The sequence below is a fragment of the Aegilops tauschii genome, chromosome 7, assembly GCF_002575655.3.
Source record: "Aegilops tauschii subsp. strangulata cultivar AL8/78 chromosome 7, Aet v6.0, whole genome shotgun sequence".
Classification (NCBI taxonomy): domain Eukaryota; kingdom Viridiplantae; phylum Streptophyta; class Magnoliopsida; order Poales; family Poaceae; genus Aegilops; species Aegilops tauschii.
Genome location: NC_053041.3, coordinates 94,636,424 through 94,652,229, shown reverse-complemented (window position 1 = coordinate 94,652,229; position 15,806 = coordinate 94,636,424). Strand labels below are relative to the sequence as shown.

General features: G+C 50.4%; 1 protein-coding gene across 1 annotated transcript; it reads left to right on the top strand.

Annotated features, from left to right (window-relative positions):
• Positions 1-8,537: 8,537 nt before the first annotated feature.
• LOC109755716 (uncharacterized) lies at positions 8,538-12,725 on the top strand. The gene is made up of 3 exons (XM_020314607.3): positions 8,538-9,935; positions 10,780-11,809; positions 11,888-12,725. Exons 1-3 carry the CDS (start codon positions 8,538-8,540, stop codon positions 12,544-12,546), a joined length of 3,087 nt encoding a protein of 1,028 aa, XP_020170196.2. The 3' UTR covers positions 12,547-12,725.
• The last annotated feature ends 3,081 nt before the right edge of the window (positions 12,726-15,806 follow it).

Below are 15,806 nucleotides of genomic sequence, written 5' to 3'. Positions count from 1 at the left end.
AAAAAAACGGCACTACTAACATCTGGATTTGTCTCCACTTTCTCTTGACGTGTAATACAAATTCAGATAGGATTTTTAGTGTCGTAGACACATCTTTTCTGAAAATCGACAAACAATAAAACATTTTTGAAACATTTAAATCGATTTTGTAAAATATACGAGCTCAGCTTGGAAGCATGTATTGAACGAGCGCACCAGATATTCCCCGTTGATCCATGCAGCGTGTTGGTTCACTAATATAGTGGTAGTGCTTCTCATGAGACATGGGTGGGAGGGTTGAAGGCGGAGGGGGTCGGTGATGAACCGAAGACACACGAGACATGAATTTTTTAGAACAAAGACGATCGGTGAGGACGGGAGCAGTTCCCGACCCTGAATAATGGCCCCGCCATCCAGACGTCATGCCCGGACGAAAGCCTGGCCAATGGAACATGATTCTGCGTGCACTCTCGGCTCTCGCTCTGGGAGTGTCACAGGCCTGGCGCGGGCCAAAGGACGGCAATGCTTGCGATAGCTTCGCGTCGAAGGCTGGCTACTCACGTCGGTCGAGCCATGCTGCAGCGCAGCGGCATGCGTCGCATTTACTGGCTTTTCCTTTTTGCACCTGACCGATCAAGACCTCTGGCCGTAGCCTGCAGCCCATCTCGTGCTGGTTGGCATGTGTTCCCATGCCTCCTAGCTGGTTGATTCAATCAGCGCTTGGATGCATGTAGATGATGCCAACAGTTATACTTGATGCGTGTGCGAGGTCGTGTCCGAGGTGCCACCGCTCTACCCTAGGGACTATCGAGAACAAGTTGCAGGGAAAAAGATTTGTTGCTGATCAAGCTGTCTGTGGGAAGAGAGACCGACGAGTCATGTGCGAAACAAAAGAAAAGCAATACTTTGCTGAGTGTACAAAAGTTAAAGAGCACAAGACTTTATCATGACACGGCATCGTGATTGACCCGAGCGTGTCCTAAGAGCATCTCGAGCTATTTGGTCCTCCAAAGTCGTTTTTCAAGGGAAAATAGCGCCTCCTGGGACGTTGGCGGCAGAATTTTTGGCGCGGGAGGCCGACTCCCAGCCGCGAACGCAATGGCAGAAGGCCAAAAATATCTATGTCAACTTGATGGGCATAATTATCATAAACATAAAATGAAACAAATAGTTATAAAAGATAAATCATAAATCGGACGAGAGCCGATGGGGATGGATATCAAGACATGTTTTGTACTAGTGTAGCATTGTACAAGGTCTTACTAGGCCGGGTCAATGCGTCGGCTCGGCTGTTTGAAGATGTGGGAGTTGAACACGAGGTCTTGTTTTCGTGCAATAGTTCGAGTACAGTACCATTTTTCGTACTACACAAAATAACAGCCATTTAGCACATGTGATGCGTGGCCATGAGTCGTTGATTCTTTTTTTCCCCAGAAATCATTGGGTATTTATTCCAAGGTAATAGAGTTATAATCTTCAGCGACTAGCTCACTGATACACGGAGAGGCTGCAGTGTTGTCCCTGTTCGGACCAAGTATAGCTAAACAATGTGCAACTCTATTTTGAAAGCGAGAATTGTTTACTGGAACAAGTACCATAACATCTATGGGACGTTTGATCTCCATAATCAGATGGCCATACACCATTCTGTCAATGGAATTACCCGTGAACGTCTTGTGTGCAATTGTGCAGTCAAACTGAAGTTGTATAGGTACACTTCACCAATCGCTTGAATTTCAGTTTCTAAAGCCTCTTTGCAATGAAAGAGCCTTCTGTAAGTAGCAAAGATCACCATACCCTTGTCACCTCGTAAAATCATCCTTGTCCCAACCTTACCGTCATTTGAACTGAAAGAGCCAGCAACTGAAAGTGCAGCCCACACCGGAGGTAGACTTGACCATGCTATGCTTGGGGGTCTGTAGCCTCTAGCGCAAAATGTTTCAGCGCCAATTATGAGAGCTTGGCACATGAGAACGATTTGATTTTTGGAAGAGGGAAAGAATCTGTGACCGCCTCTATGATTTTCGTGGAAAATCATTGGAAAACTTTCACAGCTGCCAATGCTTGTGCGCAAGTGCATTTAAGCAATAAAGGTAAGGGGTTGATAGGTAGCGTGAAATATTCTAGTACGCCTACAAATGATCGTGCTCTTTGGAAGCCACGGGATCCACAATATATTAAAATAAATGTTGATGCAAATTATGTGAAGAGCATGAGATTTGTTAGCGCTGGGGTTGTCGCTCGGAATCATCTAGGAGAAGTCCTGGTTTCTTCATGGGTTTTTTTTACCATCATGCTCGTGTGGATAAAGCCGAACTTCGTGCGTGCCTCGCCGGTATATACATTGGTATTATTATTCATAAACCTATTATTTTGGAAACAGACAGTTGGGGTTTTCTTGACCAACCTTTTATTCGTGGGATTCGCTGTCTGTGCTCCGCTCTCCCCCCTCTCCGCTCCCCACGCTCCCCGCCGGCGGCCACTTCGGCCCAGGCGTCCACCTCCCCCCGCCGCGCTCCGCCCGGACGCGGCGGCCACCTCATGGCATCTGGCTCGCGGAGCCCGCCTTCTGTCTCAGCGCCTTTCCAGGGCGAGCGCCCGGTCGTCTCAGGGTTAGGGCTATCTGGTTCGCTGGGCTCTGCCCGCTCGTCGTCGGTCGCGGGAGCTGGTGTGGAGGTCGTGTCACCGGCGGCGGATGGCCCCTGGAGGAGGAAAGGGCCGTCCCACAAGGCGATGTGGCGCCGCCGCAAGGCGCTGCGCCGCCAGATGGAGATTGCCCGTCCGGGATCATCTTCTTCCTCGGAGCGTCATTTGATTCCGCCAGATCTGTATGGACTTTGCTTCCGCTGCTTCGGAGAGGGTCGTCGCCGCCAAGACTACACCAAGGAGCCTCTTTGCATTCGTTGCGGATTGTCGGGGCACGTCTCATCCCAGTGCGCGCGGCCGCGCAGCCCAATCTCGGCGGAGGAGCTGCGCAGGGCGGTCATCGCCAAGGCAGCCAGGGAGCGACCTGCACCTCGTTCGGACCATGGCTGGGAACGGCGGCTGTTGGAGCCCAGGCAGAGCGCGCTAGGGGCGCCGCTCTCGCCGGTTGCGCCCAGCCCCTTTCCTTCGTCATCCTCCCTTCCGGTGGCAGCGTCCCTGTGGGAGGTGTGCATCGTGCAGAGGTCGGAAGGCATGGAAGATTTGGAGTGGCGTCTCCAGCTTGCGGTGGTCATGTACATCGGCGGGGCCAGGCCGCCGGTGTCCTGCGCTGAAGCATCGGTGATGCTCGCGGCGCATCTGGAAGTTCCTCGGCATCAGTTCTCGGTCCATAAGTTTCACCCGGAGGACTTTCTGGTCGTCTTCGCGTCGCAAGAGCTCAGGAACAAAGCGCTGGAGCGCCCGCTGGTCTTGCAGTTTGGCGTGCAGCTCCATATCAAGCCATGCCTGCGGCAAGCTCTGGCGACGGCGAGATGCATGCGGATCCAAGCTGACGTTTTGATCGAAGGTGTGCCTTCTCATGCGTGGTCTCGGGAAACGGCAGCGGACCTGCTCGGCAGCTCCTGCCTGATTGACAGCCTCGCCCCGGAGACAGAGAGTCGTGAGGATCTGTCCCTCTTCAAGCTGAGAGTTTGGTGTGTTGATCCAGATGATGTGCCGGTCAGCCGCAAGCTGTGGGTGCCGGAGCCGGTGAGTTTGGATCCAGCGGCGAGGCGCCCATCCTTTCGACAACTGCTCGAATACCCAACGCTGATCCATATCGGGAGACTGAGGGATTTCTCTCCGCCGGAGCTGTGGCGTCGGAGTTCAAGATCAGACAGTGACAGTGGACAGAGTGGTTTGCCTGATAGCTCGCCGGGATCGTTCGCCGGAGGAGAATGGTCGGTGCAGCCCTCGACGCGTGGAGTTCGCGATCGCGTACGGTGCTGGGCCGGAGGAGAATGGTACGGCGCCGGCCCGGCGGCGTACGGTGCTGGGCGGTCGTACAGGCAGGCGTTGGAGGGACGCGTGGGCCCGTCTGACTGGAGGATCCCACCGATGACGACTACGGTTTCAGGGGGCTCCACCGCCCCGGGTGGCCAATACGATGGTGGCCTGCGAGACGGGGCAGACAACCATTGAGCCGCAAAGGAGGTTCGTGGTGCAGGCTGAGCTAGTGGATCAGGCCATCCAGAAGACGCCAGCTGGAGAGTCGATACAGGTCAAAAGTGCTAGTTTGGGTGCTCCGGATGGGGGGCAGGCTGACAAAAGTACCGAGTTGGGCTTATCGGATGAGGTGCAGGCTGACAAAAGTGGCGAGGGGCAGGGAGGATTAGCTGATGCGACAAGGGCATCAGATCCGGTGGCCGGGCCGGTGATTGGCTCGGTGCCCGCAGTCACAGAGGAGGGCGTGTTGGCGCACGTGGTCCAGGAGAGACCGATGCAGACAGCCGGTCCCTCGACGGCCTGCGTGGCCTCGGATGCTGCTGTCTCGTGGAAAAATTGACAAATTTGATCTATGAACGAAATCAAATCACAGATGAACTGCCCGTGATACTATTTCACGCGGCTGACCTTTTTGTATGACGCCCGACACGAAGGCGCCACACTACACTGCAACGCCTCACAGATAGGCGCTACACGCCTGGCCAGCGTCGCACCCGTGTGATCCGAAAATTAGTAAGTCAGTGTGCAGCGCCTGAGTGCTAGGCGCCACACCATACAGTGTAGCGCCTAGCTTCTAGGCGTTGCACTAGTGGTTGCTTCATTTTGTAGTGCAACAACTAGTGCAGCGCGAGAGAGCTAGGCGCCACACTATACAGTGCAGCGCCTAACTCTTAGGCTCAGCACAATGACTTAGCAATTTTTAGGCAGTCTGGGGTGCAACGCTGCCCAGGCATGTAACGTCTATCTGTGAGGCGTTGCACAATGTAGTGTGACGCCTTCGTGTCGGGCGTCACACAAAAAGGTCAGCCGCGTGAAATAGTTTCACGGGCCGTTCATTCTGTGATTTGATTTCGTCCACAGGTCAAATTTGTCAAATTTGCCCTGTGGGAGCCTCGAAGGGACAGATAGTGGGGCCGCTGGTGGGAGGCTCGGATGGACAGATAGTGGGGCCGCTGGATTCTTTGCTCCCCTCATTGGCCGCGCCGCTGGTGGAGATGGGCGCTTTTGTGGGTCCGGCTCCACAGGGATCGGCGCAACAGATCCGGTCGCCTTTGGGGCCGGTGGGTGTCTCGTCTACCACCCACGCTGCTGGTTGGGCACCCATTTCGGAGCTGGGTGGGACTACGGAGCGCGGGCCGGTCCCATTGGACGCGCCACCCCAGGTTGCTCCAGTGATTACATGGATGGATATGACCACGTATGTAGAAGTGCCATGCAATAACTCTCAGGCCGTGGTGGTGGAGCCGCATGCACATTTGGAGGAAGCACAGGCGAATGTTACGACTAAAGAACTGGTAGCCTTGGGAAATATCAAGTCTTTTTGCGCTGGATTACTCAAGAAACTGGCTCCACCTTTGCTTAAGGAAATTGAGGGGGCACGTGGTGTACGTCCGGGGCAGGACCCTTTCACACCTAGGCGTACGACCAGGTCCGTGCTGAGCTCGGTGGGGGCCGGTAGGAAGACCAAAGCTACAGTGGCAGAAACGGTACTGTTGAAGGCGTTGGGAGTTGCTTGCGAGGCTTTGGCAGTCTCGGATGACACGCTTGGTATCCTTCGGTCCGTGTTCGACTCGCCACTCCAAGAGCAGCAGTTGAAAGCCATTGCGGCGATCTTTGGGAAGACCGTGCCTACTAACCTTGCGGCACAAATGGAGTCCGCGGCTATGGGGTTCAGCTCCTCTACAGTTCAGTTGTTACTGTATGGGTGCTGTAGGCTCTACTATTAACCGTCCACTCTAATCTAGTGGATCTCCTTACTTTCACTTAATTCTCTTATTAAATCGCAAAAAACACCACCCCGGACTAGAGACGTGACAGCGGTCATAAGCTCCCCGCGCCGACAAGTTCGATGAAATCCGCACAAACGGCGCCGGCACCGTCGTATGTCCAGAGCTTGCGAACCTGCAAACAAAGCGTCGCGCGGCTACCGAAACAGGATACCATCACCATGCCTGCAGCATTTGTTAGATCAATGCTAAGTAATTCATGCATCGACCAAGTAATTCTTGCATCGAGACATGTATTCATCCTCCACTTGTTAACCAGCTAGCTTCCTTCTCCATGGTAGCCCCAGACAACAATCGTAGGGCTACAAGAACTCAAGATGGTTTCCTTGAGGAACTTATGCTCCGGTCATGCAAGCCATTTACAAGGCCGGCGAGCTCCTGGCCTCCGGCCACGACGGCGCCGTGCGTTTCAATTTCACATGCACGCTGACAGCTGAGCTGGCCGGCGCGGCCAGCCGGAGGACCACCGTTCTTCCGGCGTCGTTACAATTTTGTTTTTGATTAATAACATAATTAAGGCAGACCAAAGAGAGCCTTTGGATTGAAACCGACGGTGGATTTTGAGAGCAACAACATGCGTACAGTAATAACATTACTGTAGAGGAGCCGAACCCGCGGCTATGACGGTAGTGTAGGTAGGGCTTTCGTACTGACATGGACGATCTTCTTTCCCTATGTCGTACAACCCTACGGATGTCGTGTGCTAGAATGTGAGGGGTTTAAATAGCCCAGTTAGAAAGAAGGCGTTGAGGGAGTTTGTAGACTCTTTGCGTGTGGCGATCGTTTGTATTGTGGAATCTAAATTAGAAGATGTTGATCAGTATATCATCTTGCAATGCTTAGGACCGTCCTATGATGGATTTGCGTACCTCCCGGCTACCGAGACTAGAGGAGGGATCTTGGTGGGTTGGGACTCCACACGTGTCCAACTTACCAACTTTGCTCTTGATTCCTTCTCTCTGTCCGGATATGTGGCGCCAAAGGAGGGAAGCCCGTGGTGGCATACCATGGTGTATGGGCCTCAAGAGGACGCCCAGAAAATACAGTTTCTTCAGGAGTTGACTGAGAGGAGATCGCTCTGCCCGGGACCGTGGCTGGTGATTGGCGACTTTAACTTGATCTTGCATGCGGTGGACAAAAATAACACGCTGCTGGATCGTAGGATGATGGGGAGGTTTAAGAGATTTGTTGATGACAACGCCCTCAAGGAGTTGTTCTTGCATGGACATACGTACACGTGGAGTAATGAGAGGGAGGTGCCTACACTAACGAAGATTGTTAGGGCTTTTGTCTCTATAGATTGGGAGCTTGATCATCCCGACAGCCTATTACAAGCGCTGTCGACGGCCTCGTCTGACCACTGCCCTCTATATCTATCCTTGGAGGAGCGCATGGAATCGAAGAGAAGGTTCCGGTTTGAATTATTCTGGACGAAACCGGAGGGATTTCTGGAGGTGGTCCAACAGGCATGGACTTGTGAAGCTACGATTGTGGACCCGTACCATAGGTTGGACGTCCTCTTGAGAAACACGGCTCGTGCGCTAACTTCGTGGGGCCAAAGGAAAGTGGGAAATATCAAGCTTCAACTTGGGGTGGCTAAGTTGGTCATTCTCAAACTGGACTATGCGCAGGATGTGCGGTTGCTTACTCCTGGCGAGAGGTGGCTGCGAGGCATGCTCAAACAGTTGATTCTTGGTCTCGCTTCGCTTGAAAGGACTATTGCCCGTCAGAGATCAATGATACGCTGGCTCGCGGATGGGGATGCCAACACCAAGTTGTTCCACTTAGTAGCCAATGGCAGGAAGACGAATAACTTCATTCCGGCCATTGTTGTTGATGGACAGGTCATCACGGACCAAAGAGGGAAGGAGGAGGCCTTTCTCCAAGCTTTCAGAGCTATGTTGGGTGAAAGCACAGCTAGAGACCACACGTTGGATTTGGAGGCGCTCAACATTCGGCAAGTTGATCTAGCCGAGCTGGATCGCCCTTTCACGGAGGAGGAAGTTTGGGCGGTTATCAAGGACATGCCTAAGGATCGTGCCCCGGGACCGGATGGATTCATTGGAGTGTTCTTCCATATGGCTTGGGATATTATCAAAGATGATGTGATGGCGGCGCTACACAAGCTGGTCCTTAATAATGGCCATGGCTTTGGTCGGCTTAATCAGGCACTAATCACTCTCATTCCAAAGAACCCAGAAGCATGTCGTGTTAATGACTTCAGACCTATCAGCTTGGTGCATTGCTTTCCTAAGTTGGCCTCAAAATTGATGGCTAGCAGGGTGTGCCCGCGGATGGGAGAGCTGGTGAGCACTAACCAGTCTGCTTTCATTCGTGGTAGGAACCTCCATGACAACTTTTTGCTAGTCAGGCAAATGGCAAAGAAGATTGCATCAAAGGAAAGCTAAGGGTGTTCTACTCAAGTTGGATATCGCTCGAGCTTTTGATTCCCTATCTTGGCCCTTTCTCTTTGAGGTGCTTCGTGCTAAGGGATTCCCGGAGAGATGGCTTGATTGGTTGGCAACCATGCTCACTACCGCCAGCTCGAGGATCGTGGTGAATGGGTGTCTGACTGACAAATTCATGCATGCTTGTGGCCTTAGACATGGAGACTCGATCTCTCCGCTGCTTTTCGTTATTGCCATGGAGACCCTCACGGAGATCATAATCAAGGCGCATGAGCTCAAAGTTTTGGAGAATTTGAATGGTTGCAAGCCCTTGCAGAGGTTATCGCTATACGCAGTGGACGTGGTACTATTCATTAGACCTTACCGGACAGATATTGCTTTTGTCAAGGAAGTACTCATGATCTTTGGAAAGGCCTCGGGATTGCATGTTAATTTTGCCAAGTCTTCAGCAATTCTGATCCGGGGAGAGGAGCAGGACGAGGAAGTGGTCAGAAGCGCGCTACCATGGAAGATTGATCACTTCCCGTGTAAATATCTGGGTCTACAGCTTGGGATCAAACAATTGACGCGTTCTGAATGGCAATGCATGGTGGATGGAGCGCTCAAAATCTTGCCAGGATGGCAAAGAGGCCTGGTTACACGTCCGGGAAGGCTGATTCTTGTGCAACAAGTGATGAGGGCGCGTCCCACGCATCACCTAATTGTGGCAGAGGCGCCGAAGTGGGCGATCGAGAAAGTGGATCAGGGCTGTCGTGCGTTCTTTTGGGCTGGTTCTGATGCCGTCAGTGGCGGGAAGTGCGCGGTATCTTGGCGGAGAGTGTGCCGCCCTAAACAGCTGGTTGGTCTGGGCATTTTGGATCTCAGTAAACATGGTCTTGCCCTTCGGTTGAGATGGGAATGGCTACGCAGGCTGGACGATAGCAGGCCATGGCAAGTATTGAATCTCGCAACTGATAAACAGGTCCAGCACACGTTCAATAGCCTGGTGAAGTGGGAGATCAGAGACGGCACGGGAATTCTGTTTTGGAAGGACAGATGGGTGCAAGGTTACACGATCGCTGAGATTGCCCCTGGCCTGGTAGCTAAGGTCAAGACGAGGACAGTCAATTCGCGGCTGGCCAGCGAGGGGCTACACCAGCATGCGTGGCTCAAGGACTTGCCGGAGAATCTATCGACAGAGGAGCTGATGCAGTTTATACATCTTTGGGATGCACTTGTGCACGTCGATATTTCTCCTGGCAGTGGAGACAAGGCGATATGGGCATGGCATGAGTCTGGTAGCTATTCTGCGGCGTCGGCTTATCGGATGCTCTGCTTCGGTGGAATCAGTTTTGCACCTGCAGCCGCCATATGGAAAAACGGAGCCCCCCTGGCATATAAGATTTTCATGTGGCTAGCTATCCAAAACCGCATCTGGACGTCAGACCGGAGACTAAGGCATGGTTTGCAGGACACGGCCTCCACGCGCTTTCTCTGTGACCAGGAGCAGGACAATGTAGATCACCTCATGATTCAGTGTGTCTTCGCGCGACAGGTCTGGTACCAATGCTTTGCCAAAGTTGGAATCGATACCAACCTGAGCCCTGTGCATCACGATTTGCTGCAACAATGGTGGATGAATGCGCGCAAGCAGGTTAGCTCTGCGGATAAGAAGGGCTTCGACGCGTTTGTCATGTTGATCTGCCGGACGTTATGGAAGCAAAGGAATGTTAGGGTGTTTTAATCCGGTGCTATTTGCGATGAGTTCACGACGGTGAACCTAATCTTCCAGGAGAAACATCTCTGGAAGTTAGCGGGAGTGGTAGGAGTCCAACGTTTTTGTGAGTAGTCCGCTTAGGGTAGGGGAGTGGTTGGGTGGGATCGTCGGTTTGTGACGATCTACCATACAATCTCTTGTATATATTTTTCTCTCTTCTATAAAGCTAAGGTACGCCATTGGTGTACTCTCGAAAAAAAGAAACAGACTGCTCTTTTGTTGCATCTTTTCTTGCAAAAGAAACCATTAACAAGTCTTCATTGGCGGATCTAAAAAGGTAAGCGAAAAACGTCTCTAAGTGCATTAGGATCTCAAGATTGTAAAGGTTGCTATGCAGGCTACCAAGACGACGCATGAGATTACAAAATTTAGCTTTGATAGCAGGTCTGATTGTGTTATTTATAATAGTGTTTCGCCCTGCGTGGCAAACTATGTAACGAACGATTGTAAGAACATTGTTATTTGATCAATATATTGGGCTTTAAATAAAATGTTTCGCTGCCTGCTCCAAAACCATATGGGATTTCCCTTTGATAATCTCTTCTACGCTTGATGAGATTTGGCAAAACGTGTTATAGTAGCGGCTCAGAAAAGAACATGACACTACAGATTTTTCATGAGAGTTTTCATTCCAGAGGTGCCATCGACCAATTTTTTTTAAAACAATATCGAGCAATTTTTGTTTCTGATGCAGTGAGTATCGTCCTGTAATCACAATCAGCCTTCAAATCGACGTTACACAGACCCTTCACGGCAGAAGGAAAAGAATCCTCTGGTAGCGAAACCACAGCCTTCAAATCGACTTTACACAGACCCTTCAAAGCAGTCCACCAGCCTGTCCATATATCTGCTGTACTCCAACAGGAGACAGGAGCCACCAAAGACAGAGACCAGCACCCTCGCGCCCATGGATTCTTCCTCCCCTTCCTCCTCGTCCTCCGACCCGGACTACCTTGTCGCCACCTCCGACCTCGACGATGACGCCGCTACCGCCGTCCACCAGAGTCATGCCGACGCTGCTGCCGTCGCCCTCCCGAAGCGCCCCGACGCCGAGGGCTTCGTCTCGTTCCTGCGCTCGCCGGACGACGTCGACGCCGTGTGCAAGAAATACGGCGTCCCCGAGGATCACTACACCGCGCGCCTCGCCGGCGACCTTCGCGCGTGCTCGCCCCCGCCGCCGGGCTGCGTCTGCGTGTACGCGCACGCGCTGGAGGCCGGGATGCGCGTCCCGCTGCACCCCTTCTTCTGCGAGGCGCTGGCCCACTTCGGCGTCGCGCCGACGCAGCTCGCGCCCAACGCGTGGCGCATCATGGCGGGCTTCCTCGTGCTCTGCCGCTCCGCCGGCGTGCCGCCGTCGCTCGCGGTGTTCCGGCGTTTCTTCGTGCTGTCCGTCCTCAACCACAGGCACACCAAAAGATGGTACTACTTCCAAACCAGGTTCAGGGACAGCTCCGGCTTGCGCTTCGCTGGGTTGCCAGATTCCATCAACGGCTGGAAGCGCGGGTTCTTCTTCCTCTCTTCGCCGACCCCGTGGCCCTGTCCCGTGGAGTGGGGCGAGCCGTCCAAGAGCTCCTTCGTGGACCCGGTGCTTACAAACGAGGAGAAGAAATCCGTGGCGAAGCTGCTACGTGCTTCCGGCGGCGCCGCCGTTGATATCAGGACATGTTTGTCCGACAGCAACATTGCCGCTACCGTGGTAACTGCCGCATCTCCGGCGCCGCCCTCTGCTCGTACTAGTGCTAGTTCCAAAGGTAAACGCTGAAATCCCCCTCATCCCCAAGATCCCAAGTTTCGTGCAGCGGCTGATCTTACCCTCCCTTGTTATTCAGGGATGGATTCCGCCGTCTACGACATGATGAAAACCATGCTGGCGGAGAAGATGGCCCGGCAAGCGTCGGCATCGGCAAAGAAGGTGAAAGCAGAGCCAGGGTCGTCGCCGTTGTGCGGGAAGAAAGGGAACCTGGACGAGGCCAACGAGGAGGAGGGCCGTCCCCCTTCTTCGGACGCTCCACCTGCCGCCCGTGGCCACTCGGTGCCCACCAGCGTGTGTTCGCCACTGCCGGGAGTCTCTCGGCAGCCACAAGACTTCGCCGACGGAGACGGCACAGACTGGGAGGTTGCACGGGAGCTGCTGCAGGGTGCCGTCGCGCCGCCGCAGCAGCGCGTGTTTGCGGCGACCGAGCCATCAGATGTCGTCGCGTCGAGCTATGTCGCGATTCTCCAGGTATGCCAGAGAACTACATGTTCACATTATTTGTGCGCAGGCGGCGAACTACATGTCATTCTCCTTGGACTACGCTCTGGAGCTGGAGGAGAAGCTGTTGGCGCGGGACGCGGAGATTGCCGCGCTGCGGAAGCAGCTGGAGGAGACGAAGGGCGAGCTCGCCACGGCGAAGGTGCCGCGGAGGTAGTCAGGAGGGTAGCAGGAGAGCGAGACGGAGGACATGGGGCGCACCGCGGATCTTTTCCTTGCTTCGCTACTCTGTAATCGAGTGATCCGTTTCCTTTGCTATACGAGACTCGTTATCTAAGATTCATCAGTGACCTCTGGAGTGTTTAAGCGGTATCACCATTCAAATTTCTCAATATCTTTCCATAAACTAAGAAGACCTACAAATTGTCATCTTTGGTGATTTAACAAAGCTTATGATAATTTCGCCGTCTCAATTCGTCTTTTGAATTGGAACTAACGATGAAGGGAAAAGAAAAGAAGGATTGTAGTTTGGGACATGGAGTTTCTACTCGCAAATTCAAATGCTCCTTCATAAACAGTAAAAATAGTGACAAATCTAGCACACCTGATATGTTTTGTCAACAAACATTCATGAACCGTCTACATAGACATTCCTAAATCCTCTGGAAAAATGTCAATGCTCCAAAAACACTTTTTTTCCAAGCATTTTGAAGAAATGGTTGTTTTCCAGAGCACTAGCAAAAAAAAATCTTCACGGAAATTTGCATGTATGTAGAATATTCGTTAATGTTTTGGACAAAAATAATAGAATTTTTAATATAATTATTATTTGGTTTGATTTTACTATTCAGGAGGGAGCATTTGAGCTCGCCAGCGGAATTACACTTTCGTTCCAGTTTGCCATTACTTGGACTCCACTTGGATTTTCAGAGGAGAACAGAGTCTCAAAATTCTACATTTAGCTTACTACTCTCATTTTTTTAATATGGTACCGACGCGGACGCTCATACACACACATACACTCACCCCCTATAAACACACACATGCACATCGTACCCTTATAAGCACCTTGGAGAAACGGAGTGGTATATTTAAAGCGTCAGTCTATGCATCAGTTGATAGTCGTCTTTTTCATTTTTCCAAAATGCTTTACTCAAATGAGGGAGTAAGGGACAAAGTAACATATGTACTCCTCAAAAAAAGGTATGCTCGTTTTCTTCCTAAAAAAAAGACACATGCAGAAAGTTTTTGAATACTCCTCGAGTATCGCCTACGAAAGTGAGGTATACCATTTACTCGGAGCTGCCAGGGAGTGCCACCCCCTTGTATTGCCCGCGCCAGAATCGACAATGTTGCCTTCGTCTACAACGCCTCATTACTAACGAGTCAACTCACACACACACACACACACACACAACGGCATCCATTCTGTTTCCTCCATTGCATTTGTGTTGGTTGCTTCGTGTAACTTGTGTGCGTGCGTACATGTACATCATGTATCGGTTCTGATCCATGAGAGGGCGAGTATCCAATACTCCCATTCATCACAAGCCACAATCGTCCCGCATTAAAAAAATCAATTTGAATATTTCAGAAAATTCTGAAACATTTTATGCATGTCATAAGGCATATGGCTGCAACTCCAACAAACTTCATATCAAAATTCATTTCACACATGAAGAAAAAAGAAGAGTAACCCATGTTTGAGCGTTCTTAAGAAAATTCAACATAATTTGTGGTTGGATGGTTAGAAGGACAGTGATATCTTCAGTTCATCAGAGTTGAAGTCCTAGACTTGACACATGTGCTCGCATTTTTTTTGGATTTTTTAGGCATTCTAGCGATGTACGTTTAGTGGGAATGGACGTTTCCGTTGACTACAAAGACATCTGTGACGACTTCGTCAATCTTAATCATGAGCCAGCTCAGTATCTTAGAGAAGCTTGTAGGGGTAGGATGTGTGTGTCGTCCATATTCGTATGTATGAGCGTCTACATCTGTACCGTGTTAAAAAATCCAACAGTAATGGTGTCACAAAAATACAAAAGCAAAAAACAACACTAGTAACATTTGGATTTGTCTCTCTTTCTCTTGACGCGTAATTCAAATTCGGGTATGATTTTTAGGATTGTGGACACATCTTTTATAAAAATCCACAAACAATAAAAATATTTGTGAAACATTTAAATTGTTTTTTTTAATATAGGAGCTTAGCTTGGGAGCATGTAATGAACGAGAGCACCAGATATTCCCCTTTGATAAAAACAGAGATCAGGTGACATGCAAACGGCATGTCACCGTGTGCCTCGCGGCCTCCCATCCACCGCCCAGCCAGAATCCAACGCACCACAGCTTCCCAAGGCAAAAACATTCAGACTTCACAGTTTTCAGCCCAGACACTCTGAAACTTCACTATTTTGAAATTTATATGATACAGATACAAATCTTTTAGTCATTCAACAGTACAAACAAGTGTTTTGAACACAAACACAATACAAACATCAACCTTTTAGTCCGGAAACAGTGCAAGCAACAGTCAAAATATTGTTTGCGCTCAGGTTCACAAGAAATTCAGTTTTGAACAATACAAAATATAAACATCAGCCTTTTAGTCCGGAAACAGTACAAACAACAGTCAAATATACTGTTTACATTCATATTCATAAGAAATTCAGACATGCCATTAATCACTATTTAGATTCAGACAACCCACTTCGTCACAAGTAATTCAGAAGTACATGATTTGAAGTTTCAGTACCACTTTCCAGTGAATTCAGTGAGCTCTTAACAGCCATTTAGTGCCATTTGATTTGTACACTTAGGCCCCAAAAGACGACTATAGTTAGCCCAAAATACTATACTTAACTATGTCCAAAATACTTCTAGCGAGCTTGCACGCTAGAACGGATCATCCTCACCACAAGGTGGAGCCGTCAAGAGCTGAGTGAAACTCATGATCGCATTGCACTCTTGGGGCTCCATATTTACTCATTTGGTGTTGTCACACTTCTCCACTAGTACTTGAGGCTGTACATCATCCTTCTTCTTTTGTTGCACACCATCCTTCTTCATTTTTTGCACATCATCCTTCTTTTTTTGCACACCATCCTTCTTCTTTTTTGGCTGCCAATGAAAAGTATAGTAACTAGTTTACAAATGAAGAAAGCTCTAAGCAATTCATCTATTTGCTGCACATTTGGGTCAACATTCTCTTTGCCTTTATATGGTTCATCCATAGTACTAGTGGCATTGAGTATTTCTTGTATGCTAGGTGCAACGGAGGCAAGTGCATTGGCCAATAGCAAACAACACTGTGGGGAGCTGGCTGCTCTATGTGCCACATTGTGAAATTGATGAGACAAATCCCTGTACCGAAGTTGAGCTTCAAGTTTTGGATTTTCTACCACTTTCCTTCCTTCCTTATCTTGTATACTTCCATTGCGAGCCTCATATTGTCAAATGCTTCTTCAAATGCTGCCTTGTCCTCATATCCATACATACAATCACCAAAATCTGTGAGAATATGAGGCTCTTTTTCTTCATCCTCCACTTCA

Excerpts from the sequence above, each read along its gene's own strand:
- LOC109755716 (XM_020314607.3), top strand. The coding sequence starts at position 8,538 with ATGGAGACCCTCACGGAGATCATAATCAAGGCGCATGAGCTCAAAGTT. Across the intron at positions 9,936-10,779 it reads GGATGAATGCGCGCAAGCAG|CCTTCAAATCGACGTTACAC; the intron begins GTTAGCTCTGCG and ends AATCACAATCAG. Across the intron at positions 11,810-11,887 it reads TACTAGTGCTAGTTCCAAAG|GGATGGATTCCGCCGTCTAC; the intron begins GTAAACGCTGAA and ends CTTGTTATTCAG.